At 38.8% G+C, this 23,767-nt stretch overlaps 2 protein-coding genes across 3 annotated transcripts in view; one reads left to right on the forward strand and one right to left on the reverse strand.

The window, feature by feature from the left end:
- INTS7 (integrator complex subunit 7) overlaps positions 1-16,150 on the reverse strand; it is a 96,792-nt gene extending 80,642 nt beyond the window's left edge. Inside the window, exons 1-4 of one of the 2 annotated variants that reach the window (XM_081254837.1) lie at positions 15,927-16,150; positions 4,484-4,613; positions 3,162-3,308; positions 1,897-2,034 (exon numbers count right to left, since the gene is read on the reverse strand). In XM_081254837.1, coding sequence (XP_081110963.1) covers positions 1,897-2,034; positions 3,162-3,308; positions 4,484-4,613; positions 15,927-16,020 — 509 coding nt within the window. In that variant the 5' untranslated portion in view covers positions 16,021-16,150. Of the gene's footprint in view, positions 1-1,896; positions 2,035-3,095; positions 3,309-4,483; positions 4,614-15,926 lie in introns of those variants that run through there. The other variant, XM_081254838.1, reaches the window with a different exon arrangement.
- A 212-nt stretch (positions 16,151-16,362) lies between these two features.
- DTL (denticleless E3 ubiquitin protein ligase homolog) overlaps positions 16,363-23,767 on the forward strand; it is a 39,763-nt gene continuing 32,358 nt past the window's right edge. Inside the window, exons 1-3 of the mRNA XM_081216373.1 lie at positions 16,363-16,527; positions 21,617-21,742; positions 22,730-22,828. Of these exons, the coding sequence (XP_081072499.1) occupies positions 16,476-16,527; positions 21,617-21,742; positions 22,730-22,828 (277 nt within the window). The 5' untranslated portion in view covers positions 16,363-16,475. The remainder of the gene's footprint in view (positions 16,528-21,616; positions 21,743-22,729; positions 22,829-23,767) is intronic.

The following is a 23,767-nucleotide window of genomic DNA, read 5'->3' on the forward strand; positions in this document are numbered from 1 at the left end:
ATTATAACCTTTTTCAGAACAAGTCACATGTGGTTGTGGTAGCAGACAGGTGGAAATAGGATTAAATAAATTCTTAAGGTCTTTTTTGGCCAGTTTCTCTAATTTGTTTAAGATCCAAAATTGATGGAGATACTAACATAAAAATCCATCAGTATTGGTTGAGATATTTGATCTCAAGCCAGGTCATCACTTCTGGGGGAAGAGGTAAATGCTAATCTGAAAAAGACGTATTTCCTTATTCACACTCTGATACATCTAGATAGGTCCTTCAGACTTTCCTATTGCACTAATTTGGTATTTTTAAACATCACAAATCACAAGTATACCATATTGAAGCCTGGTATGTGAAAAACTGCTTCTACGTAAACTATTAAATGTTTACTGGTCATCAATTAAATAAGAAAAAAATGCCAACTTTCAAAAGCACAAATAGGAACTGTCTTTACTCAGATATTTCTCTTCCTCAATTATTGCCACACCTACTACTTTCGATCAGTGAATTAAAGACTATATGCTTTCTATTCTCTAATCTCCTTTTCCAATGAGTAATCCTGGAATTCTGAAGGCTTCATAAGAGCAGCTGAAGAGATGAATGTGCATGTATTAATAAAATATAAAGGAAGACTGTTGGTGATTAACTCTTTCAAGTCTTATCCAAATTTAGCAGAGGCTCTTAATGTAAATGCTACTTTTAATTTAAAAAAATTCATTAGTCATCTGATTATAAAACCAAAACTTGCTCCTAGCAGGATATACAGAAAATTATAAAAAAGAAAACAAAAATAAGATAACCATCTTACCAACCAGAGACAATATTTCAATATATATCCTTCTAGTCTTTTTTCTATTCCATAAATATAAATATTTGTTTTTAAAATAAATCTATAATATCATATAACCTATTATGTAACCTATTTCCAAATATATTTCTAAAATATATGCGTTACAAAAGCTGATACAGTATTTCGTTGTACGGTCCTATCTATCTTACTAGCACACTGGTTGGAATTTAAGTTGTTGCTAATTTTTTGGGTTACTATAACCCTATAACTAGCATCCTTGTAAGTAAATATCAGTACACATTGCTGACTCCTTAGGATAAGTTCTTATAAGTGGATTTTCTAGGTCAAAGGAATGTACAAGTTTGAAGCAAAATACATATTACCAAAATATCCTCCAGAAAGCAATGCTACTTCCCCATCAGTCACTAAAGGGAATAATGTAGAGGATAATCAAGCAAGTCAAACACAGTAATAAAACTACGGTCAACATTTCATCAAAAAAAATATATATATATATATTTACACACACACACACACACACACACACACACACACACACACACACACACACACACACACACACACACACACACACACACACACACACACACACACACACACACACACACACACACACACACACACACACACTGCTTTGTAAGATAGTAGACTATGACATCCCAAAGAAATTAAAATTGGTTTCAACTCAAGTTACTGTCTCTGTCAAACTGTGCACAGTTCTACTCCCAAAAAGCTAAACTTGAGAAGACAGTAAGAAAGCAGCAATTTAGTATTAGGACTGTATGTCTGGCGAAGGCTGTTCAGTAGACAAAGCTTCTGCTCCCCAGTGAAGCCTTCCCCAACTACTCTAATCACATGCTGATCCTGTCCTTCTGGAAACTCTAATTTCATTTACAGTTAATGCCAACATCTGTACTTAACTTTTCTGTTTTATGGATTTAAGTCCTGTTTTCCCAACATGATGGAAACCCTCTTGGAAAATACACCTTGCCATTTACATTTTTCTGTATCCTTTAGTGTTTTACATACACAGATGAGTTATTCCTTCAAAACCTCTTCCTGGGAAGCCAAATTATAAAAGGCCTATGCTTACTTTGACTGTGCAGAGAAGTTAGCAGCAGCAAAAACAGCAGCTTCAACTTCTACGTTATCATGTGAATCCAGACTCTGACGAATACTATGATGAGCATTCTTCCTCTCAGGAATTATTGATGCCAGACTTCCCAACATCCTGCACAAACAGAGAAACCCAGGAAGAATGGAAATACAATAAGCTCAAGGTCAGAAAAGGAAGAAACAGGCAAAGCTAAATTACCAAAGCTAAAGTTTACAGGTCATTCCATAAATCTCAGGTTAATAAAGTATCAATTTTAGAAATCAAGCAGTGACTCAAATTCTAAACACTTTTCCATACTTCAATATGTCAGAAAAACTAACATGGCTTATTTAACACAAGCAAAACTTTTAAAAATCACCTTGAAGTACATGCCAAGTACCAAAGAGAGCCCAGAAAAAGAAACTTTTAAATTATTAAAGCATCAAAATATCAATTTTCCAATGTTGTATAAAGAAGTCCTTTTTAGCAAAGCATTAAGAGTTCAATACTTTTCTAATTAAGCAGATCCGCAAAGTAAAAAGTAAGACTTCCCAGTCTTTTCTTCAACATCAGTGATTACTTGTATCATGATTTTCAAATCTCTCCTCAATATCAAGAGAAGAGAGGAGAATGCTCCCTGGGGCTCATATCAGAATTGAGGAAGGAAGAGTTTAGCAAAGTGAGTTTCAAACAATCCAAAAATTATGCACATAATTTCATAGATGATAGACCTAAAATGAGGATTTTGGCTCAAGCTGGATATAAGGCTTACAAAATGAAATTCTAAAAAAACTCAAAAAGAAAATTTTTTTAATGCCAAGAAAGAAAAGGAAAGGCTGAAGAAACTAAGATGGTTAGATCTGGCATTCTCCAAGGAGTCCAGATATAAATTATCATATACAGAAACAAGCACATAACCAAGGATGAATACAGAAAACTGACATGAAACAGTAGAACAAGGTCAGGAAGGTAAAAGTTCAAAATAAGCTGAGGCTAAGCCACATGCACCTTAGAGTTATCAGATCAGAACATCCACCCACAAAGAGAAATATTTCAAACGTAAGTTACCAAAACAGTATCATAGACGGTTAGCTGCAAGGCATTTACAGATTAGGATGGTTACCATATTTTCTCATTGACTGTCTGTAGAAAAAATAAATTCTTAATATTCAAAATGATAAAAGTAAATATATTGCCTTTTGGGGATATATAATCACAACTCAAACAATCTTGTGGTGACTCATTAGCATAACAGAGTATACCGGAGTGTGATGGCTCTTGCTACAGGATCATTACTATGAATCACAGAGAAAATCCTCTTCACAAATTCATCCACATTTAGAATCTTCTCCAAATGCTTCTCACTTTGTTGAGTAACTTTAAGAACACATAGCCTCAGGAAATTGTTTCTATGAAAAACCACAGATAAAATAAATTAGACCACTTTATAAAGTAATATTTAATTAGGAATCAAAGCAACACTAATGATATTAATAAATTTTAGCAATAGGCCCATGTTTTTCAATCTTAATATTCTCTGTCTTACCACTGAAAGAGTTAAAGTCTGTACAGTCATCCTGTGATATCCATGGTGGGGAAGGGGACTGGTTCCAGACTAGCCCCTGCCATACCAAAACCCTTGGAGGCTTGAATCCCTTATACAAAATGGCATAGTATTTGCACATCCTCCCACATACTTTTAAATCATCTCTAGACTATTTACAATACCTAATACAATATAAATGCTATATAAATAAATGTAAATACAATGTAAATAGTTGCCAATGTGTGGCAAACTCAAGTTTTGCTTTTTGGAACTTTCTGGAATTTTTTTTCCAAATATTTTTGACCCATGGTTGGTAGAACCCATGGATGCAGAATGCTTAGTTGCAGAGGGCCAACTGTACATGAGATGCATACTAAGCATAAGCAGTTGTTAGCAAAGCCTGCAGTCCTGCTGCAAGGCACCAAAACAGTAGTAACATAAAGAGAAGCCCTGGACCCAAACTCAATCTCCTCAGTCATATTATAACCAAGAAGATGGTCATCTTCCTCTCAAGCTAATTCTACAACATCATTTCTCCAAGTCTGATTTGGTGTGTGTATAAGCACATGAATGCATGGAGAAGGGTGGAAAGAAGTGGGAGAGGGAATGGCAGAGGGAAAAAAATAGGTGTATATTCAGTGCTTGCTTACATGTTTCAGGCACTTCACAGTGACCCATAATCTCATGTAACATGTAATTTCATGTTATAAAATAAACTGTTAAATCAGAAACTTCTCCAAACTATCTGCACGAAGCCACAGATATTTCTGAAATACACAATAATGTATTAAGGTTGTCTTAATTTTGAATTACCCTGTCCCCCAAAGAAATAAGTACTCTCTGACTTATATCCTTCACTTTTGCTTAAAATGCCATTAAATTTCACACCAAAATTTGTTGCAAATTGCCATGTGCATCCATTAAAATGGTAATGAACCATGTGGAAGTCCTAAAAGGCAAAAAGAATACAGACCACAATATAAAACAAAGAAATATGAACCATGTGCTTTAGGACACCAAGGCCTTAAAAAGACTTACCCAACTCTGAAAACATCAGCTAACTTTAGGAAAGCAGAATTGATGAGAATGGGGAATGGATACTTCTGAAAGAGCCTGGGAAAGCGGACAACTGCTTCACACTGTTCACCAAGTTTGCCAGATCTTAGACCTATGAAGAGCATAAAAAGGGAAGAACAGATTACAAATTTGTGGCTACAATAAGGCAAAAATGGCAAATATCAACACAGTATTACAGAGTAAAATTATTTACACAGTAAAGTAATAATCATTCTTAACAATTAAGTAAAGTACAATTGTAACTCATTACCTTTTCAAAAATAAAAATGGCATAGGAAATAGTAATTTGGTAAAGTGTCACTTTTAGATATAGAATAATGAAAAAGAATCTATTTTTTAAAAAAGATTGAGTTGATAAAATATTTGGGGCCATAAGTAAACCTCAACAAATTTAAAAGGACTGAAATCATACTATGTATGTTCTCTGACCATAATGGAATTAAATTAAAAATCAGTAAGAGAAAAATATCTAAAAATTCCCAAATATTTGGAAATTAAGCAACACACTGATAAATAATCAATAAGATGAATCACTGAAAGAAGTGAAAGGGTGAAAGAAGAAATCAGAAGGGAAATTTAAAAAAAGAAAAGAAAAAAAGAAACTCAATCCTTAATTTGCACCATATACAAAAATTAACTCAAAGTGAACCATAGACCTAAATGTAAGAGCTAAAATTATAAATTATATAGAAGAAAATACAGAGGAAATCTTTATAAGCTTAGGTTAAGCAAAGAATTCTTAGATAAAACAAAAAAAGTGGAGTTTTTAGATTAAAAACATCATAAAATTAAAAAGTGATAAGTTAAACTCTATCAAAATTAAAACCTTCTGCTCTTCGGCTTCCCTGGTGGCCCTAGTGGCACAGTGGTTAAGAATCCGCCTGCCAATGCAGGGGACACAGGTTCGAGCCCTGGTCCGGGAAGATCCTACATGCTGTGGAGCAACTAAGCCCGTGTGCCGCAACTACTGAGCCTGAGCTCTAGAGCCCGCAAACCACAACTACTGGGCCCGCGTGCCACAACTACTAAAGCCTGCGCACCTAGAGCCCATGCTCCACGACAAGAGAAGCCACCGCAATGAGAAGCCCGCGCACCGCAGTGAACAGTAGCCCCCACTTGCTGCAACTAGAGAAAGCCCGTGCGCAGCAACGAAGACCCAATGCAGCCAAAAATAAATAAATAAATAAATTTATTAAAACAAAAAACTTCTCTTCAAAATATACTGTTAAGAGAATTAAAAAAACAAGCCACATACTGGAAGAAAATATTTATAGAACATGTACCTGATAAAGGACTTTATCCATAGTTCTTATATATCAATAAAAAGAAAACTTAATTTTTTTAAATGGGCAAGATTTGAAGAGAAATTTCACTAAAGAGGAAATAAGGATGGCAAACATAAGCATATGAACAGATACTCGTCACTGTCAGTCATCCGTGAAATGTAAATTAAAAACCACAGTACGACACCACTACACATCCATTAGAATGGCAAAAAAGACCGACAATACCAAGTGCTAAGAGGATATGGAGCAACTAAAACTCTCATACATTGCTGGTGGAAATGCAAAACTATACAGTTCTTTGGAATACAGTTTGGTCATTTCTGATCAAGGTAAATATACACTTACTATACACTCAGCAATCTTACTTCCAAATATTTACCTAAGTGAATTGAAAACATCTGTCCATACAAAGATCTGTATGCAAATATTCACAGCAGCTTAATTCACTGGCAACAGCCCAACACAGTCTATCAACTGGTGAATGAATAAACAAACTGTGGTCCACACAATGGACTCATACTCAGCAATAAAAAGAAACCGATTACTGATACAACAACATGGGTGGATCTCAAAATCATTATGCTAAGTGAAAGAAGTCATTCCCAAAAGACTACTGTATATGACATTCTGGAAAAGGCAAAACTATGGGAATAGAAAGCAGAAAGTGGTTGCCAGAGGCTAAAGAAAGAGAACTGACCACAAAGGGGCACAGGGCAAGTTCTGGGGGTGAAAGAATTGTTCTAGGTAGTGGTTTCATGACTGCATACGTTTGGTGGATTTTATTATATACAAATTACACCTCAATGAAATCTGATTTTTTTTTTCCCCACACCGCACACAGCTTGTGCAATCTTAGTTCCCCAAACAGGGGCTGAACCTGGGCCCTCAGCAGTGAAAGTGCCGGGTCCTAACCACTGGACCGTCAAGGAATTCCCTCAATGAATCTGATTTTTTTTTAAATCCAACAAATAAAAGGAGTTAATATTCAATCCTTAAAAAAATTCATTAAGAATGAGTATCTTGATACGGAATTAACAGTATCACCTTCAAATATTTTTCTTTTAGTATTTTGCCATTTACAAAATGCTGATTATATCTGCACAAGAATAAGTACCCTAGAACATCTCTGTTCAGTAAAGTTTGTTCACTGTTAAAAAATGACAAAGGAAATGTTTGTCTGAGGTGTAAAACAAGGAATGTTGCTTGCCATTCAGTTCTACAAAGATTAAGTCGCTGACCTACAGCACACCCTGAAAGGAATTTAGGACAAAGAACAAGATGAGGCACTCTGTGCTTTAGGGAAAACAGGCCCTTAGATAGTTATATTTCAGGAAAAAAATTTTTTTATGAACCCAGATTCTTGCACCTTCCCACACTTAGAAAAGCACTAAAATCATTAACCGAGATATCTGTTCCTTAGACTAGCAGTAACCTTCTACCGAGACGTGTTGGATTGCACATACTCCTTAGCCAAAATCACATGTATACTGACCTCTCCCTCTGCCTCTTTGGAGCAGCTCCTCAGAGCTATCTGGAAGGCTGTCTCCAGGGCTATAGTCCTCAGTAAGACACTGAATAAAACTCAAATCACAGCTCTTATATTGTGCGGTTTTCCCCCAGTTGACAGAGGGCTCTTTACTGGTTGCCACTTTGTTCCAATACATAAGACAACCACAAAGTAAATCTGCACATGCAATTTCTACAACTTACTAATGAGTTAAGTTCTATAGGTACACTCATGTTAGTTATTTGGTACGTGGAAAATATTTCCTCATAGGAAAAAAAATAGCCCTATCAGTACTCATAGTACTCCATAATCTAACAACCACTTACAATAAAAGTTCCTCTGGGAAAATTAATTCAAAATTAACTCTAATTTCTAATTGAGATATTTAGAACATATCCCTTCTTTGTCTGCTCCCTTCTCCCTACACCCCTCACCCACCAACTTCCATACACACAAGAACTGCCACTAGAAGCTCTAGGAGTCTTCTTCCCACTAAATGCACAGTACCAACAGAGACACTGTAGGTTACTGGCAATGGCTCCTGTATCCTTGAAAAAGGGGTCAAGGGACACACAGATAGGGCAGTGAAGGACACAAGGGAAGGGGAGAAAAAGAAAGGCAAGTCTGAGGATGGAGGTGTGAGAACAGAGAAGGAAGAGATGTGTGCTTATGTACGTGTGCTGGGGGAAGGGAATGCTGGGAGAACCCACAGTAATTGGACTTGTTTCCTTCTCTTCTCTCTCTCAAGAGTTGAGTGATACAAAGGATAGTAAAGTTCTGTTTGTAATAAATTAACCTTGGTTGGAATGAAAAAGGTAAGGTAGGAAGTGGTCTACGTACAGGGAGTCTCCTCAAGAGAATATGATCCACTTTACCTTCCCTTTAAAAACAGAACCACAGGGCTTCCCTGGTGGCGCAGTGGTTCAGAGTCCGCCTGCTGATGCAGGGGACACGGGTTCGTGCCCCGGTCTGGGAAGATCCCACATGCCGCAGAGCGGCTAGGCCCGTGAGCCATGGCTGCTGAGCCTGCACGTCCGGAGCCTGTGCTCTGCAATGGGAGAGGCCACAACAGTGAGAGGCCCGCGTACTGCAAAAAAAAAAAAAAAAAAAAAAAAAAACAGAACCACAGACCAAATCATTTATTTAAACATGCTGATTTAAAATGTACCAAAGATAATTTTGCATCTGGTCAAAGAAAGGTTTTGATTTCTCTAGTGTGGTCAAATTTTATTTCTTTAAGATAAGGTAGACCCTCATTCCTATAACAGAGCCATCAGGGTACATGAGCTAAAGAATAGTAAATGTCTCGCTTATTTTCTGATATGAGTTTTTTAGAGAGGAAATGAGAAGCTAGGCTGGCTCAGAAGGTCAGAAGCTAGGGTACAAGAGAAGAGAGAAGTGCATTAAGGCCTGCGATGCAGCAACAATCCTAGGCTGGGGCAGTATGGTACCCAGCTTGCTTGCTCTAGGCCAATTCCAACTCCAGTATAAGTCAAGCACCTGAAAATAGCAGCTCAGCACAAGGAGATCTTATTCTTAGAGGGGTTTAAGAGGTTATTCACTTTACTTCTGTTGCTAGCAAATCTGAGGAAAAATACCCTGATCAGAAGACCAATGATCATAAGAATGCCACCGTAAGACCCACTGTGGAAGGATGTGACTGCTGTTTCTACATTTTACTTTTTATTCTCCCACCAAAGAAACAGAGATCTCTTCCTTTTCAGTGCCTGGAGTTAAACAGTGCTCAACTTAGTTGCAACATGCAGGTAGACTAGGAAGAACTAAAATAAGTTGTCCATAAATTGCTTATTCAGTCAAAATCCATTTGGCAGCAATGAAATTCATTATTCTAAACGTATTTCTCACTTAAAATGTGCAGAACATTTTGCTATGCTAGTGGTTTATCAGTTCTGGTTCTGCATCAGAAACATTTGTGAAATTTTTCAAAAATGTCTATGCTAGGGTTCCTCTCCAACCTACCAAATCTCTACAGTGGGGGCCGAGGCATCTATTTAGCTGTTTTGAGAAGGTAGGCAAGTAGATCCTCAAGCTATCCTCTGCCATGTAATCTTATTTGACTGAAAACTAGTAGGCTGCTGAAGCTGGCCCTCAGAGTAATTTTATGATACAGTGTTTTCAAAGGTTTTGAATTCATTGTCAAATATTAAAAATGAAATGAGATTCCACATAAAACCCAGGATTTCTGGGGTTTGGGGTTTTCTTTGAAAATATAAAGATCTGAAATGTCACTAAAGAAGGTGGGAGAATCCTGACTAAAGAAGCATTGTAGTATTGCAGGTATGTGTTGAAGGCCAGTTTGGGTTTGTGTCATTTCTGATAATAGCCACATACCAAGTTGTATGACTTTCTCCAGCAATTTTTGGCTGCCTTTGGGCACACATGACTAAATAGAACCTTGGATGAGAATTTAAAGTACTGGTAAGAAACTTAATGAAATTAATGAAATGAGGGACCATAAAATCTAAGCTGGATAAAGAAGTAAAAACACAAAGGGATTGAGAGGTAAGGGAAGTAGAGAGGTGAGTATATTGAGGTCTGAATGAAAATAAAGAATGGTTAAAGTAGCAGTTAATCATGACGATGATGGTGATGCATATTAAGTGCTTCTTCTGTGCCAGATACTCTAGTAAGCATTTTACATGTATTAAGCTCTCACTATACTCACAGAAGTTAAGTATTATTCAATAATTCCCATTTTAAAGATGAGGACACAGGTAAAGAATAGTTAAGCGACTTGCCTAAGAAACAATGGCTAATAAATGGCAGAAATGGAATTCAAATCCTGGCAATCTGGTCCTATTATTATGCTAAAATGCATTTCTAGCAAGCAACTAGAGGACAGAGGTTAAGATTAAAGAAGAGATATGTGAATGGGATTTCAGAGTGGTATAATTCTGAGGGATGACAAATTCCAAGGAATTGAAGAGAAATAACATAAATTATGGTAAACTTGGGATTTGTGATACATCAATCAAGTTTTCAAAACAGCATACATTTCTAGGTAGCAGATATCAGTCAGGAGTTCTTAGCTGCAAGCAACAGAAGCTAACTCTGACTGATAAGGCAGGAAATGAGTTTTTATTGAGTGTTTATTAAAGTAATAAGCAGCTTCAAGGCAAAACTCCTAAGAACACCTAACTCCACACTGCCAAACTGATTAGATGAAGTAAACTATTGTTGCTGGGAAGCACCAGATGCTAGAATTAGCTCTCCTATCATCTAGGAATGTAGTAGCCATTGCTGCTACTACTGTACACTATGGACACTGCAGCCACTGCTGCTGCCAAGGAAACTGCAAGTACTCTTCAACTCTGCCTTCTTGCATCTCTAAACTAAATCACAGAGCCTGGAGATTTGTCTGATTGGCAGAGCCTAGTTCACATCCTGTGCTTTTTTTTTGGCCACACCGCTTGTGGGGATCTTAGTTTCCCAACCAGGGATTGAACCTGGGCCCTCGGCAGTGAGGGCGTGGAGTCCTAACCACTGGACAGCCAGGGAATTCTCTCCTGCGCTCTTAAAAGGGAAACTAGGGGGCCTCCCTGGTGGCGCAGTGGTTGAGAGTCCGCCTGCCGATGCAGGGGATACGGGTTCGTGCCCCGGTCTGGGAGGATCCCATATGCCGCGGAGCGGCTGGGCCCGTGAGCCATGGCCGCTGAGCCTGCGCGTCCGGAGCCTGTGCTCCGCAACGGGAGAGGCCACAACAGTGAGAGGCCCGCGTACCGCAAAAAAAAAAAAAAAAAAAAAAGGGAAACTAGGAAAGTGAGCTTTTGCTTCCACCTTGATGAGACAGTGCTTGTGGTGTGGGCCATTCCTCAAGCATAGAATGTCCACAAGATGCTAAGTGACCACCAATATGACTAACATCCACTACAAAGAAGACTGCTAATACACACTACTATGCAAGCACATTTTAGGAGAATTTGTTGTATACATTTGCTTTAGCTAAAGGGTGAGAATGATTCAAAATGGAATCATAATACCCTAACATCTTAAACCGTAACATCTTAAAGTCTTCATTAAAAATGAGGTGGGGAGGGGAGAAATACAAACACAAGTATGCACCACATATTATGCCAAGGCAATCTCACAACAGCTTAGTAAACTGATCACAGTAACATCTCAGTAAATTATATTTAAAAAGCAAGAATAAAAACAACTAATAGGATAGTCACTTCAGCTGATGATGCATTAATAATAAAGCATCCTTCCCCCAAACTTTAGAATCTGTAAATATACATGGTGAGAATGTATGCCATATTGTGCAATATGCACAAATACTGATTTAGAATCATAAACAAATTATTTTTATGAATACCAACTTTTAGGAATATTTAATAACTTACTTTGTAAGTTACAAGATAATAGCTTTTAGCCATATGTATAAATGAGTCTATGGATTTCAGTAAGAACTAAAGAAGGGCCTTGGATTTTTGGATCAGTTCATAGTCCATCAAGGGATCACCAGCCAGGCTTTAAGAATCAGTACTTTATAATGCTGGTTTTTATGTGGCTTTGAGTTAAGAGTCTGACCTTAATTCTACATGATCTTACAGGTCCACTTCTCAATATTGCCACACTAAGTTTGGTCTGGTACTACAGATTCTCAAGAGAAATAATTTGATTGACTCAGTGTGGGTCACATGTCCACTTCTGAATCACTTATGGCCTGGAATTAGTCACTTGGTACAAACTTGGCTGCAGAGACCTCCCTCTTTAGTAAGGGGATATGGGGATACTCACAGGGCCTCATATTTGTTTATCATAATACCAACTACATCTGTGCCAATATGGACAGAGTAAAAGCAACCTGTGGTCTCTTCCACAGTCTGAGAATTCAGATGTTTTGGAACATAGGTGAAGTGACAGCATCTAAGGGAAAACAGATAGTTGTCCTGATTTACATCAATTTTCTAGGTCATAATTAGTTTTTTCACTGAACATACCATCAAGTTTTCCATGCAACATTAAGTTCACCAACACCTCAGACAGCAACTCCACCTCCTACATTTCCTCCCTTCTCATTGCCCAGGTGCAAGAAAGGGAAACCACTCTCTTCCCCATTGATCTTGGATCTCAACCCCCCAACAAGGCCAACCTTACAGAAAGCAGATAGGCTGAGTGATGTCATTTAAGGTAGACTCTCCTTTTCACCCAGGGTGAAGGAAATCTTGCGTAAGTTTTCCTAAATCACTGGGACAACTTCCCATCAGCTGACTTAAAAATCTTTAGACTGACAGTGTAGAAGTTACATGAGTGAAAGTTACATTGAGTAAATTATGGGAGATATGTCCTTTGTAATGCCTATATTATAGAAATGATTATGAAATGTGTCATATATACATAAGTTATACTTGATTTGACACTTAACTCTGCTCTGTCTTCACAGCTCGGGCAGCATGGTTATCAGCTTAAAACTTTAAAAAAGGGAAATCAAAAAGACCTCTACATAGGAGCTAAAGTGACCTTCAAAAATGTAAACCAATCCATGTCAGTCCTCTGCTTAAAAACTTACAATGTCTTCCCAATGCACTTTGCATAAATCCAAACTTCTTGTCCTAACAAGGCCATATTTGATCTAGCCCTGTCTGCCTCATGTGAGCTTCTTAAAGCTGTTTTGTTCACGAATATAGCCCCAAGTCTGAGTGCCTAACACAGTGCAGATGATCAGTAAATATTTGTTGAATGACTTAATGGCTATTATATGAATGATGATTTTCCTGTGTTACTAACTACATCCTAAATGAACGGAGTTAAGTCAGCTTTAAAAGAGCATTCATGGGGCTTCCCTGGTGGCGCAGTGGTTGAGAGTCCGCCTGCCGATGCAGGGGATGCGGGTTCGTGCCCCGGTCCGGGAAGATCCCACATGCCGCGGAGCGGCTGGCCCCGTGAGCCATGGACGCTGAGCCTGTGCGTCCGGAGCCTGTGCTCTGCAATGGGAGAGGCCACAAGAGTGAGAGGCCCGCGTACCACATTAAAAAAAAAAAAAAAAAAAAAAAAAAAAACATTAGTTAAATTTGTCATCTAATAAAAAACAGGCTAATTTAAAAAAAAAAAAAAAAAAAAAAAAAAAGAGCATTCATGGGCTTCCCTGGTGGCGCAGTGGTTGAGAGTCCGCCTGCCGATGCAGGGGACACGGGTTCGTGCCCCGATCCGGGAAGATCCCACATGCCGCGGAGAGGCTGGGCCCGTGAGCCATGGCCGCTGAGCCTGCGCGTCCGGAGCCTGTGCTCCGCAACGAGAGAGGCCACAACAGTGAGAGGCCCGCGTACCGCAAAAAAAAAAAAAAAAAAAAAAAAAGGGCATCCATTTATTCCTAGAGAGATCAGAAACAAGTTGCTTACTGCCATGCTTGCTCAAAATGCTCAGAACAAAGTGCAATGGTTATAAACATATAACAGGTTATAAATGGCACCATTTCCCAAGTGTATTTCTTGACACTAGTGCTACAGATATTTCTTTATAATGGAGTTCAAGTATCACATCTGTATATCTAACTGCCTACCCAACATCTCCATCTGGATGTCTAAGAGACATGTCAAATTTAACAGTCTCAAACTGATCTGATTTTCATCCACTCAGTAAATGGCAATACATACTTCCAGTAGCTCAGACCAAAAACCTCTGAGTTTCTCCTGACCACTTAACTCTCACATTCTCATCCAATTCATTAGCTACTCTTGTTGGCTCTACCTTCAAAATATATACAGAATCTCAGCACTTCACACAGCCTCACTGTAACCACCCTGGCCCAAGCCACTATTCTCTTTTCCCTGGATTGTTATTGATACAATTGCCTCCTCACTACAGTAGTCCCTCAGTATCTGTGGAGCATCCATGCATTCAAGTAACCCCACATCAAATTCTACCTGTAAAATACTCACCCAAGGGACTGCTGGGAGGATTTAACACCATCACTTAGTATCTAGGACAGACACCTGGTTTACATTCAATAGCCACCTATATATTTCTTACAGATCTGAAATATTCCTATTTCAATTTTTAAGAAGAAAAAATGGGGTTATATTTTTTCTTACTACAACTTCAAGTTTTTCGGAATTAAACAATTATAGATTTCTCATTTCTTCAAAGTCCCAACCCAATTCTGTTCCACACCACTGCTCTACTGTCATTATGGGATGAGTCCACCTGGACCACAGTGGTATAAAATGTCTTTATAGAATTAGTAGGAATATTAGATACCCAGACCTGCAACTCTTAAGAGGGTAATAAGGAAGGAAATATCAGAATGGGGAGGAAAAGATTATGTAGTGTATAAAACACACATTTAATGTTATGACCTTATATTTTAGAGGGAAAAGTCCCCATAGATTTGTTGAGAAATCAAAGCTCAACATCATTTTCTTGGCTGATGGGCCTGCACTAAAGATACTGTGACTCAACCAAAGGAATATCTCATTGGAGTGCTGTGGCATTTTTATGTTGATCAAAAGGAGTTAAAATCTTTTTTAAAAAGTCTGAGAAACTCTTATCTAGACGAACCCGCTGTAAATGTTTACAGGTTAAAAAACATACAAAATAAAGAGTCCCCAAAAAGTATAAGATAGTGTCCAAGTCGGAGAGCTGGGAAGTGGCTCAAAGTGGACTTTAAGAAAAATCCTTCTCACCTCTAGTTCTTAATATATTACACACTGGTTGTAGTTAATTAAAAATTAACTGTATACCAGGTGACAAAATGGTTCCCCCATTCAATGAAAATCATTTAAGTACACTGAAAACAAAGGTTTCATTTTAATACTTGAGTTCTTTACTAACAAGTATCTGCCCTTGCCTCCCATATCCATATCTAAGAAAGAAGGCAAATCTCTTTTGCATTTAATAAAGGCTTCTTTTGCATACCATTATATCACAATATTTACAACAATCTTGCTAGCTCAGTGGTACTTTACCCACTTTGCACAGAAAAAAAACCAAGGTTAGGTTAACTTAGGTTAACTTAGGTGACCTGTCCAGGATCATAAAATGAACGATATGAGAATTCAACTCAGTCTATCCAAAGCTCCTACTACTACACCAAGCTCCCACCACTCCAACTCCCGTAAGGAAATAGAACTCGTGGAATCCGTCTGCAGAGAATAAGCAGGGGCTCTGATTTTCGGATGGTCTTGGCCCTATTTTCAACCTGCCTAACTAATAACCGGCAGGTAAGAATTACAGAAATCAAATGAATCGTTATAAGTTGGTGCAAGATTATTATTCAGCACTCTTGGTGAAGACCTGGGCTCAACTGAACATACTGAAAAATAATTTCACAATTTCAATTTATCATTTTTAGAAACTGCTTGGAAAATCAGGAGACTGTGCCCTCAAGTGGTCAAAACGGCCCCCACTCGCTACTTTTTCACCTGTACGAGGCCAATCTAGCAACGATGCAATTTCCCGGCAATCTCGCAAAGCGGCAAAAGCCCTGGACCCACCAAAAACACAGGCGCCAGCGCCAGCGCCAGCGCCCGCCCCCGCCCAGGGAAGATAGGCGCATGCGCCTTCCCGGCTTCTCCCGAGGCTACCACCGCCTGGGGGCGCCACTTCCCCCCACATGCGTTTCACCCGCTCAGCCCGCTCTTTCGAATACCTTTGTCTAATTCCATAAGGGCAGAGTTAGCATCCAGCTCCTGTTCGCCATAGCCGGCATCTGCCAGAAAAGACTTAGTTGAGTTTGACGCCATGACCCGAATAGTTACTCGACTAAGCCTATTCAGAAAGATTGCAAACTCTGCCCCAGAACCGCCATCTTCTTCCACCACCTCCTCGCGGATTTTTCCTCCGCGCTCTGTCAAGCCCTGTTACGCATGCGCCCTGGTCTCCCCGCCGTTCGCCAGCGCCTCTGCGGCCCCCCGCGCAGGCGCTCAGGGAGCTCAGGAACTCTAGGTTCCCGCGGCTGGGAGAAAAGGAGGCGGGGATTCGAAGGGGGAAGTGACTCGGACGCGCCCGGACGCCGCGGCGGGAGCCAATCAGAGGGCGTGACGTCAGTTTGGCGGGGAGTTTGGTGGCCGGGGCTTACGGTGGCGGGAGTTGGAGGCAATAACTAGTCGTGTTCTAAGGGACGCCACATAAGATTTCTGCTGAATCTGGGGGCATTTCCACGGCTTTTCCCTCAGTTGAAAGTTTTCCTCCGGCCCAGATGCTCTTCAATTCAGTACTCCGCCAGCCCCAGTTTGGCGTCCCGAGAAATGGTGAGTAACGGCCCTTACCGCTGCCTGTTGCCGGCGGGATTCACCTCCCCCCGAACAACACCTCGGACCTACGCCGACTACAGTTCTGTTTCCCAGCCGCCGAGTTCTCCTACAGGCAGAGTGAGTTCGTGTTAGCGAAGAGTACTGAAGAGAGCTGCACTTTCGTGCTCTCGAGACACTTTTAGTCGTAATCGGGATTTTTTCAATTGTAGTGTAGGCTGACGGAGGGAGGGACGCTGAGTTAACTGGCCTCCATTACGGCTATGTCTGTTTTGCACATTAACTGGAAAACGCGTTCATGGGAGTATGTGTGGTTTTCTCAACAGCTATGTGAGATCGTCAAGACTCGTATTCATTGATTAATTCATTCATTTGTTGTGGGACCTTAGTGAGCCCTACTCTTTGCTTATATACCAGTGACTATGACCCGCTGTTAAGGAACTCAGTCAAGCAGAGAAGACAGAACATCTGCTTCTAGCATGGTCAGAATTTTTTCCTCCTGATTAATACATGAACATAAAAACTCGTAGTTATAGAGCGAAAAATGTCCATAAGCACATTTCCCAGAAATGACCATTATTAATAGACTGAAGCATTTTATTCCAAATGTTCTTCAATGCCAGAGGTAATAAGTATTGTTATTTACAGAAATGGGATAAAAATGTTTTGTTTCTTTAACGGTAAAACTTGGAAATACTTCCGTGTTAGTGTATAGATATCTGATTTATTCTCTCCAGTTCTTGAAGTTCCTTAGGTTAAAACATTGGCAATAAGAATTTTGAGCTTAGGTTTGGGTGTCATCAACCTGAAACTTTCTGGTAAGTTTCTGATAAGGGAATTACTATCCAGACTAAGCTTGGCTGCAAATGAAATCTCATTCATTTAAAGATGGACTAGGTCTTTCCGCTTGAAACCATGTGAAAAACAGAAAGAAAATTATGTGAGAAGTGAACTTTTTGTATTTAAGGCATAGGTCTAGGAGAAGGATATTGAGAAGGAGACTGGGGAGTAGTTCCTCCACTTCCTGCCTCCAATCTAAAACCCTACCATCCTTACCTCTTAGACAGTCTTTAAATTATACTCTAAATGCTTCTCTTTCTGTCTCTCCTGTGACCTTACTTAAGATACTTCTCTATCCTCTGTCATGAGTGTCAGTACAGCATGGTAATTATGATCTCTCTTTGGAGTTAAACTTGCTGAGGTTTAATTCCACCTCCACTCCTTACTTAATCTGTGTGACTTGGAGCAAGCTGTGTAGCCTTTATTTTGTAACAGATTTTCTCCTAATTCCACATTCTGTCTATTTCCCTTTTCTCTCTAATTCACAAATACTTATCAGGGAGGGGTAAATTTTCCCCTGTACCCCTCTTGAGTATTTATGGCTGGACTAATAATAAAATTGACACAAGACAGATTAGCAAGAGAAAAACAAATTTTAATTCATGTACATGGAGTTCTCATAGAAATGGGACTAAGAAATGGCCAAAGCAAGGCAGCTTTTATACTTTTCAGACAAAAAAAACAACAACAATAAGTTTGTGAGGAATTGACAGGACAAAGAAACTTAGATTTGGGATGCTTACTAAGTGAAGAATCTAAACAGAGTTTGGGCTTCAGGTAGTAAAATAAAAGAAGTAACAAGGTTTGTTTACACAGGCTTCTTGGCTCTGAATTCCCTATCTCTGATGTATTAGGGTGTCCTTCTACCTCCAGTTGCAAGGAGTGCACCTTTCATAAGAGATTTATTTCCTGCTTTTCAGGGAGACAGGGAGGTCAGAGTTTCCTTCTTGCATCAGCTGCTTCTCAAGCAACTTCAATGCAAAATAATCAATATGCCATTGTGGCATGTTTTGAGACAGCCCACCCTGAGCCCCCAAATACTCATGCGTTGATATGTGTTAGGCACTGAAATTCATTCATTGTTATATTTAATGCACTGAACTTTATAGGACCATCTTCTTCTTTCCCCTTCCATGAGGGTGTTCCATCCTAGGCCCCTTTTCTATTTCTACCTACTCCCATGGTGATCATAGCTGTAACCAGGGTTTCTTCTTCTACTACCTGCAACCTTCCATTCCCTATACTTCACATCCATTCCTATAAGAGTTGTATCATCCAGATGGTCAGTCCTGTAAGCATCTCAAACTCAAATACCCAAAACCGAACTCACTTTTTCCCCAAACTTGCTATATTATCTATTTTAGGAAATGGTCTCATTATTTTAAACTGGTCTTCACAGTCAGAAACCTGAGAGTCAATCAGAATTCCTCCACTTTCCTCAAGATACGTATTCAGAGAAGTCCCCTTAAAATCTCTAATCCTTCCTCCTCGGTATCCCCACTGATTTTGCCTCTTCACCATATCTTGGATCTGTCCTATGCTTACCATTCTATTTCCCTAGGTTGGGCCATAATACGTTCTTGTCTGAACTGTAACAAGTCTCCCAAACGGCCTCTTAGTTTCCCTCTTTCCAGTTCATCCTCCACATTGCTGCCAATGATCTTTCTGAAATGGAAACTGATTACTCTTCTGTGTATTTTTAAATTGGTATCTGAAAGTTTTTATCATAAGTTTAAACAGATGCAAAGGATGTCATCTCTGGCCATACTGTGAGTGATGACCTTTTTAAACAAAAATGCTACTGCTACATCAGTCTTTAAAATGTATCTAATAGACTGTAAATACTGTAGTGATTTAATAATCACATCAATCATTTTTAAAAAGTATGAACTAATTCTAACTGCTAGATATTCTACATAGTTGTTTTTTCCCCTTGAGCTTATTACCACTTTATTTCTCCCACAGAATTTATCCTAAGGTGATTTGATTTTAAGCTTGAAAAGTCATTTTATTGATCACGCTATCTTATTTCTCTGTGTAAAAAAATATGTTTAAATTGATGTTTTCTGTGATTATAAAGCTCTAAGTGTTAAAAGTTTCTTCTGGGTTGACTTATTACTATTTTTAGTAGTATGTCGTTGATCAAAACAATATGGATTACTAATTTCAATAAATAATTAAGCAAAATAAAAATTTATTGAAAGTCTATGTTTTAAAGAGATGGATTTGGGTGTTTATGATGCCTTTATTAAAGGAGTTATCCAATTGTCTCTTAATGGGGTCCCAGGAGTTTTTGTACCTTGAGTCAACGCAAGGTGTAAGATTGGGTCATGGAAATGCCTTTCTTTTGAAAAGTGGAAGAAAGGTAGTGATGAAGAAGGGGGAGAGTTTCGACCTCGACGTTGTAGACAGGTCAGTTTTAGAAATACACATATATATGGAAGTTGAGTATCTGGAAATTAGTTCTCCAACAGCTCTCATTCTTGAAAAATCTGCATGTAACCCAGGGGCTTAAGTTGTGCGTTGAAGAAATAATAGGCTTTTCCAAATGAGTGTTGTGAGGGAAAGCATTACAAGCTCATGTTGGAAACAGAATAGAACAATCAGGATCCAAAAGTAGCTTACAGGGATTGTCCATGAAGTGTATGTTGTCACAGTCACAGAGGTGGAGGGGTAAATAGGGACCAGTTACTAAGCCACATTAGGCCATTTGTTGGTGTTTGGATATAGTTTGTAGGCAGTGAGACAGAGTTGAGGGGTCACTGTTTAATTGTAAAGAATTTAGGTCTACAGAGCTTATCATCTTCAGTTCCACTTAAATTGTTCAAGATTCCTTTTGAATTCATGAGTTGTGATCGTTAGTTTTTGGTTTTGTTTTTTTTAATCCCAAACTACCAGTGTATGTTTATATTGCTTTAGAACAGAGGCTTTTGTTTTAAAATTCATTCTGTAGATGGATATTTGTGAACTCGACCACATAACTAATTATTGTATTCATATTCTTCTTTTAGTGGTCTTTAATGGCTTGTTTACAATCGTATCTAGCCTTAAGGTAATACCCCCAGGAACGATGACTAAATCTGGATTGAATTTATTTGCCTCGTTTGCATTTCTTCAGGTTATTTCTATGAACATGCAAAACCAGATTTGTCTGAGGTTATATCAGGCTAAGATGTCTTCTCCAAATGGTATTTTTTTATGAAAAGTGAGAATTGAAAGTACCCTAAAGTATGAGAGTGTTTGTTAATTATTTAGACAGCTCTCTAGATTGTAACTTCATTGTTTCCTCCCATGCTTACTAAACATTTGGTTCTCAGTAACTATATATTGAATGAATGTTTCTTTTATATATTTAAAATACGTTGACCCACATATCAAAATGATAAAACAAATCAAGATGGTTTACTATTTTAGGACCACAGTACACATCAGCTTTCTGACCCAAGCAGAATAAACTTTCCCTCTACCCTGAATTTCTTCCTCTCTCGTATACTAGGGGCTACAGTAGGCACATTGACATACCTTATTTCCTTTAACTCTCTGACCATTGGCTTATGTGTGATGTTGCTAGTAACTTGAATTTGCAGTAATGATTTAGAAACTCTGAAAACATAAAATTTTAATTGATGAGAATGGCAGTTTTTTTTTTTTTTTTTTTTTTTTTTTTTTTTTTTTTGTGGTACGCGGGCCTCTCACTGTTGTGGCCTCTCCCGCTGTGGAGCACAGGCTCCAGACGTGCAGGCTCAGCGGCCATGGCTCACGGGCCCAGCCGCTCCGCGGCATGTGGGATCCTCCCGGACCGGGGCACGAACCCGTGTCCCCTGCATCGGCAAGCGGACTCTCAACCACTGCGCCACCAGGGAAGCCCGAGAATGGCAGTTTTAATGGTTGTGGTAGTCTTTGTGGTTGTGTTTTGTGATTGTCACCAAAGGGTGTGGGAAGGGGTAAGATCTTTTCTAATGTCAAAGGCCACTTGTTTCTTGCAGTCTTAAATGTATTAGCAAGAGTCTCCATTTAAGATGATAAGCCCAAAGCTGTATCTCACCAGAAGTTGAGAGCACTCTTTCATTTTTTCCTTAGGACCCCTTAGGAAAACACCTGAAACTGTGTTCTAGAGGGCCATGGATAATGAGTGGATCTATACTTAAGTATATAAAGTTTTTAGAAGTGACTTTATAACCTCTGCATTTGTTAAAAGTACTGAAATGTGATATATTGGAACTCTATAAGCAATTTTGTCTTACCTTAGGATGGTCTTCACAATACCCTCTACAGTCCCTTCTTACTGGTTATCAGTGCAACTATAATGATGAGCACACTTCTTATGGAGAAACAGGAGCCCCAGTTCCTCCTTTTGGATGCACCTTCTCTTCCGGTAAGGGAACTACTGTATAAGCTAGGTTTGGTCAGAAATGATCTATTTCACTCTTCAGAGGGAAAATATCTTGGGGTGTCTCCCTTTCAAGAAAAATTAGATAGATGATAGAGTTTTTCTAATAACTGTTCTCCCCTGATTTATAAAATAGACTTTTCTTAATCTCTACGCATAATTACATATTTCTGCTAAGGGATAAGATTCTTATAGCACCATTTTTTGTTTGTTTGTTTTTATAACTGATATCGGGAAAGGGTTGCAAAGGTTCAGCCATCATGAAAACTTTTGCCCCTTTTGACCTGTTTGAATCTATCTCTTTCTACAATGCATTGGGGAACATATTAACAGAAGTAGAGTACTTGTCCCTGCTGTTAAAAGTTTAAGAAAGGAAAAGTAAAAAATTGTGAAAAGGGAATATAAAATTAATAGGTTCAGCCTGCTGGTGGCCTGTATCGTATGCTTTTATTTGCCATGCCTATATCATATGCTTTTATTTGCTATTGGCCAGTACCACTTTTGTCTTGTTTAATTACCATGCTTGATTCAGCCCTTCTTTAAATAAGAGATTATTTGAGGATTGGTGTTTTTTTTGTTTTTTTTTGTTTTTGTGGTACGTGGGCCTCTCACTGTTGTGGCCTCTCCCATTGCGGATCACAGGCTCCAGACGCACAGGCTCAGTGGCCATGGCTCACGGGCCCAGCCTCTCTGTGGCATGTGGGATCTTCCCAGACTGGGGCACAAACCCGTGTCCCCTGCATTGGCAGGCGGACTCTCAACCACTGCGCCACCAGGGAAGCCCTCAGCCATGTTTAATTCAGAAAAACCTCTCTACCATAGCAGGTGCTATTTGGGTAGCATCATCTTACCTCTTTTCAAATAGATTGTAGCTATTCAGTTAATTTATATTTTGTTGTTTATATAGATTTAAACTCAGCTTTAAATTTTTTTGTTACTCTTTATATATTTTATTCTTTATTTCTTATTTAGCTCCCAATATGGAGCATATACTAGCAGTTGCCAATGAAGAAGGCTTCGTTAGGTTATATAACACAGAATCACAAACCAGTAGAAAGAAGTGCATCAAAGGTAAGTCGGGGTCTAAAATATTTGTTTGAACATTTTTAATTCATAAAGCCTCAAGGAAGTTACTATTTGAATAAATTCTCAGTGATACTCACTTCTGATTAAGCCTGTTTAGGGGCCAGGCTGAAAGTAAATGGTGGACTGCCTTTCTGTCAATAACTGTTAACAGCAGCAAAGCCTTTATTGAAAGTTAAGAAAAATACATTTTAGGATTAAAAACAGGTTTTCTTTTAAAAAATTAAAATTTGTTATATTATACTTAACGTGGGGAAATGTTGCTTTAAAATATTTATATTGAACAAACATCTTCCATACATAAGGCAAAGTTCTGCCGACCTTAAGAAGGTAATAATCTGGAACTAGTAAGTCAAGTGTTGAGATAACTAAGGTAAAACAAAGGCTGTAGATGATGTAGAGGAAATACAAAGAAAACGCCACAGGTGTTACAAAGAGCTCTTAGGTATCAAAGAAGGTGAGGAAAATTTTTCATGAAGGATGGGACATTTGAGGCAAACTGTGGTATTTAGACCCGTGGAGGTGGAATAGGACACTCCAGGTGGAGGGAAAACCATTAGTAAAGGCCTAGAGATAGGAAACCATAGGATATAATGAGCATATAAGGAACACTCCAGTTTGGTTGGAATAGGATATACAGAGAACAGTAAGAGATATGGCCAAGCGAGCAGAATTTTGAATGTCAAACCAAAGTACTTTAAACTCCATTCAGAGAGCATGATGAAGATTTTTGAGAATATTTCATAAAGATTCCATTTTAGAGAATATATACCCTAATGGAAAACAATCTGATATCAAACGGTAGTTTTATGGGGTAATGAAGGGAATGTGCTATGTGTGCAAGTCCACAAATTCTCTTTGGCCCATGGACCTTAGTGTGCTGACCACTGCTCTTTTCACTACAGCTTTCAAGGCACTTCAGCTGCT

Source organism: Mesoplodon bidens (genome assembly GCF_964165515.1).
Source record: "Mesoplodon bidens genome assembly, chromosome: 2".
NCBI classification, from domain to species: Eukaryota; Metazoa; Chordata; class Mammalia; order Artiodactyla; family Ziphiidae; genus Mesoplodon; species Mesoplodon bidens.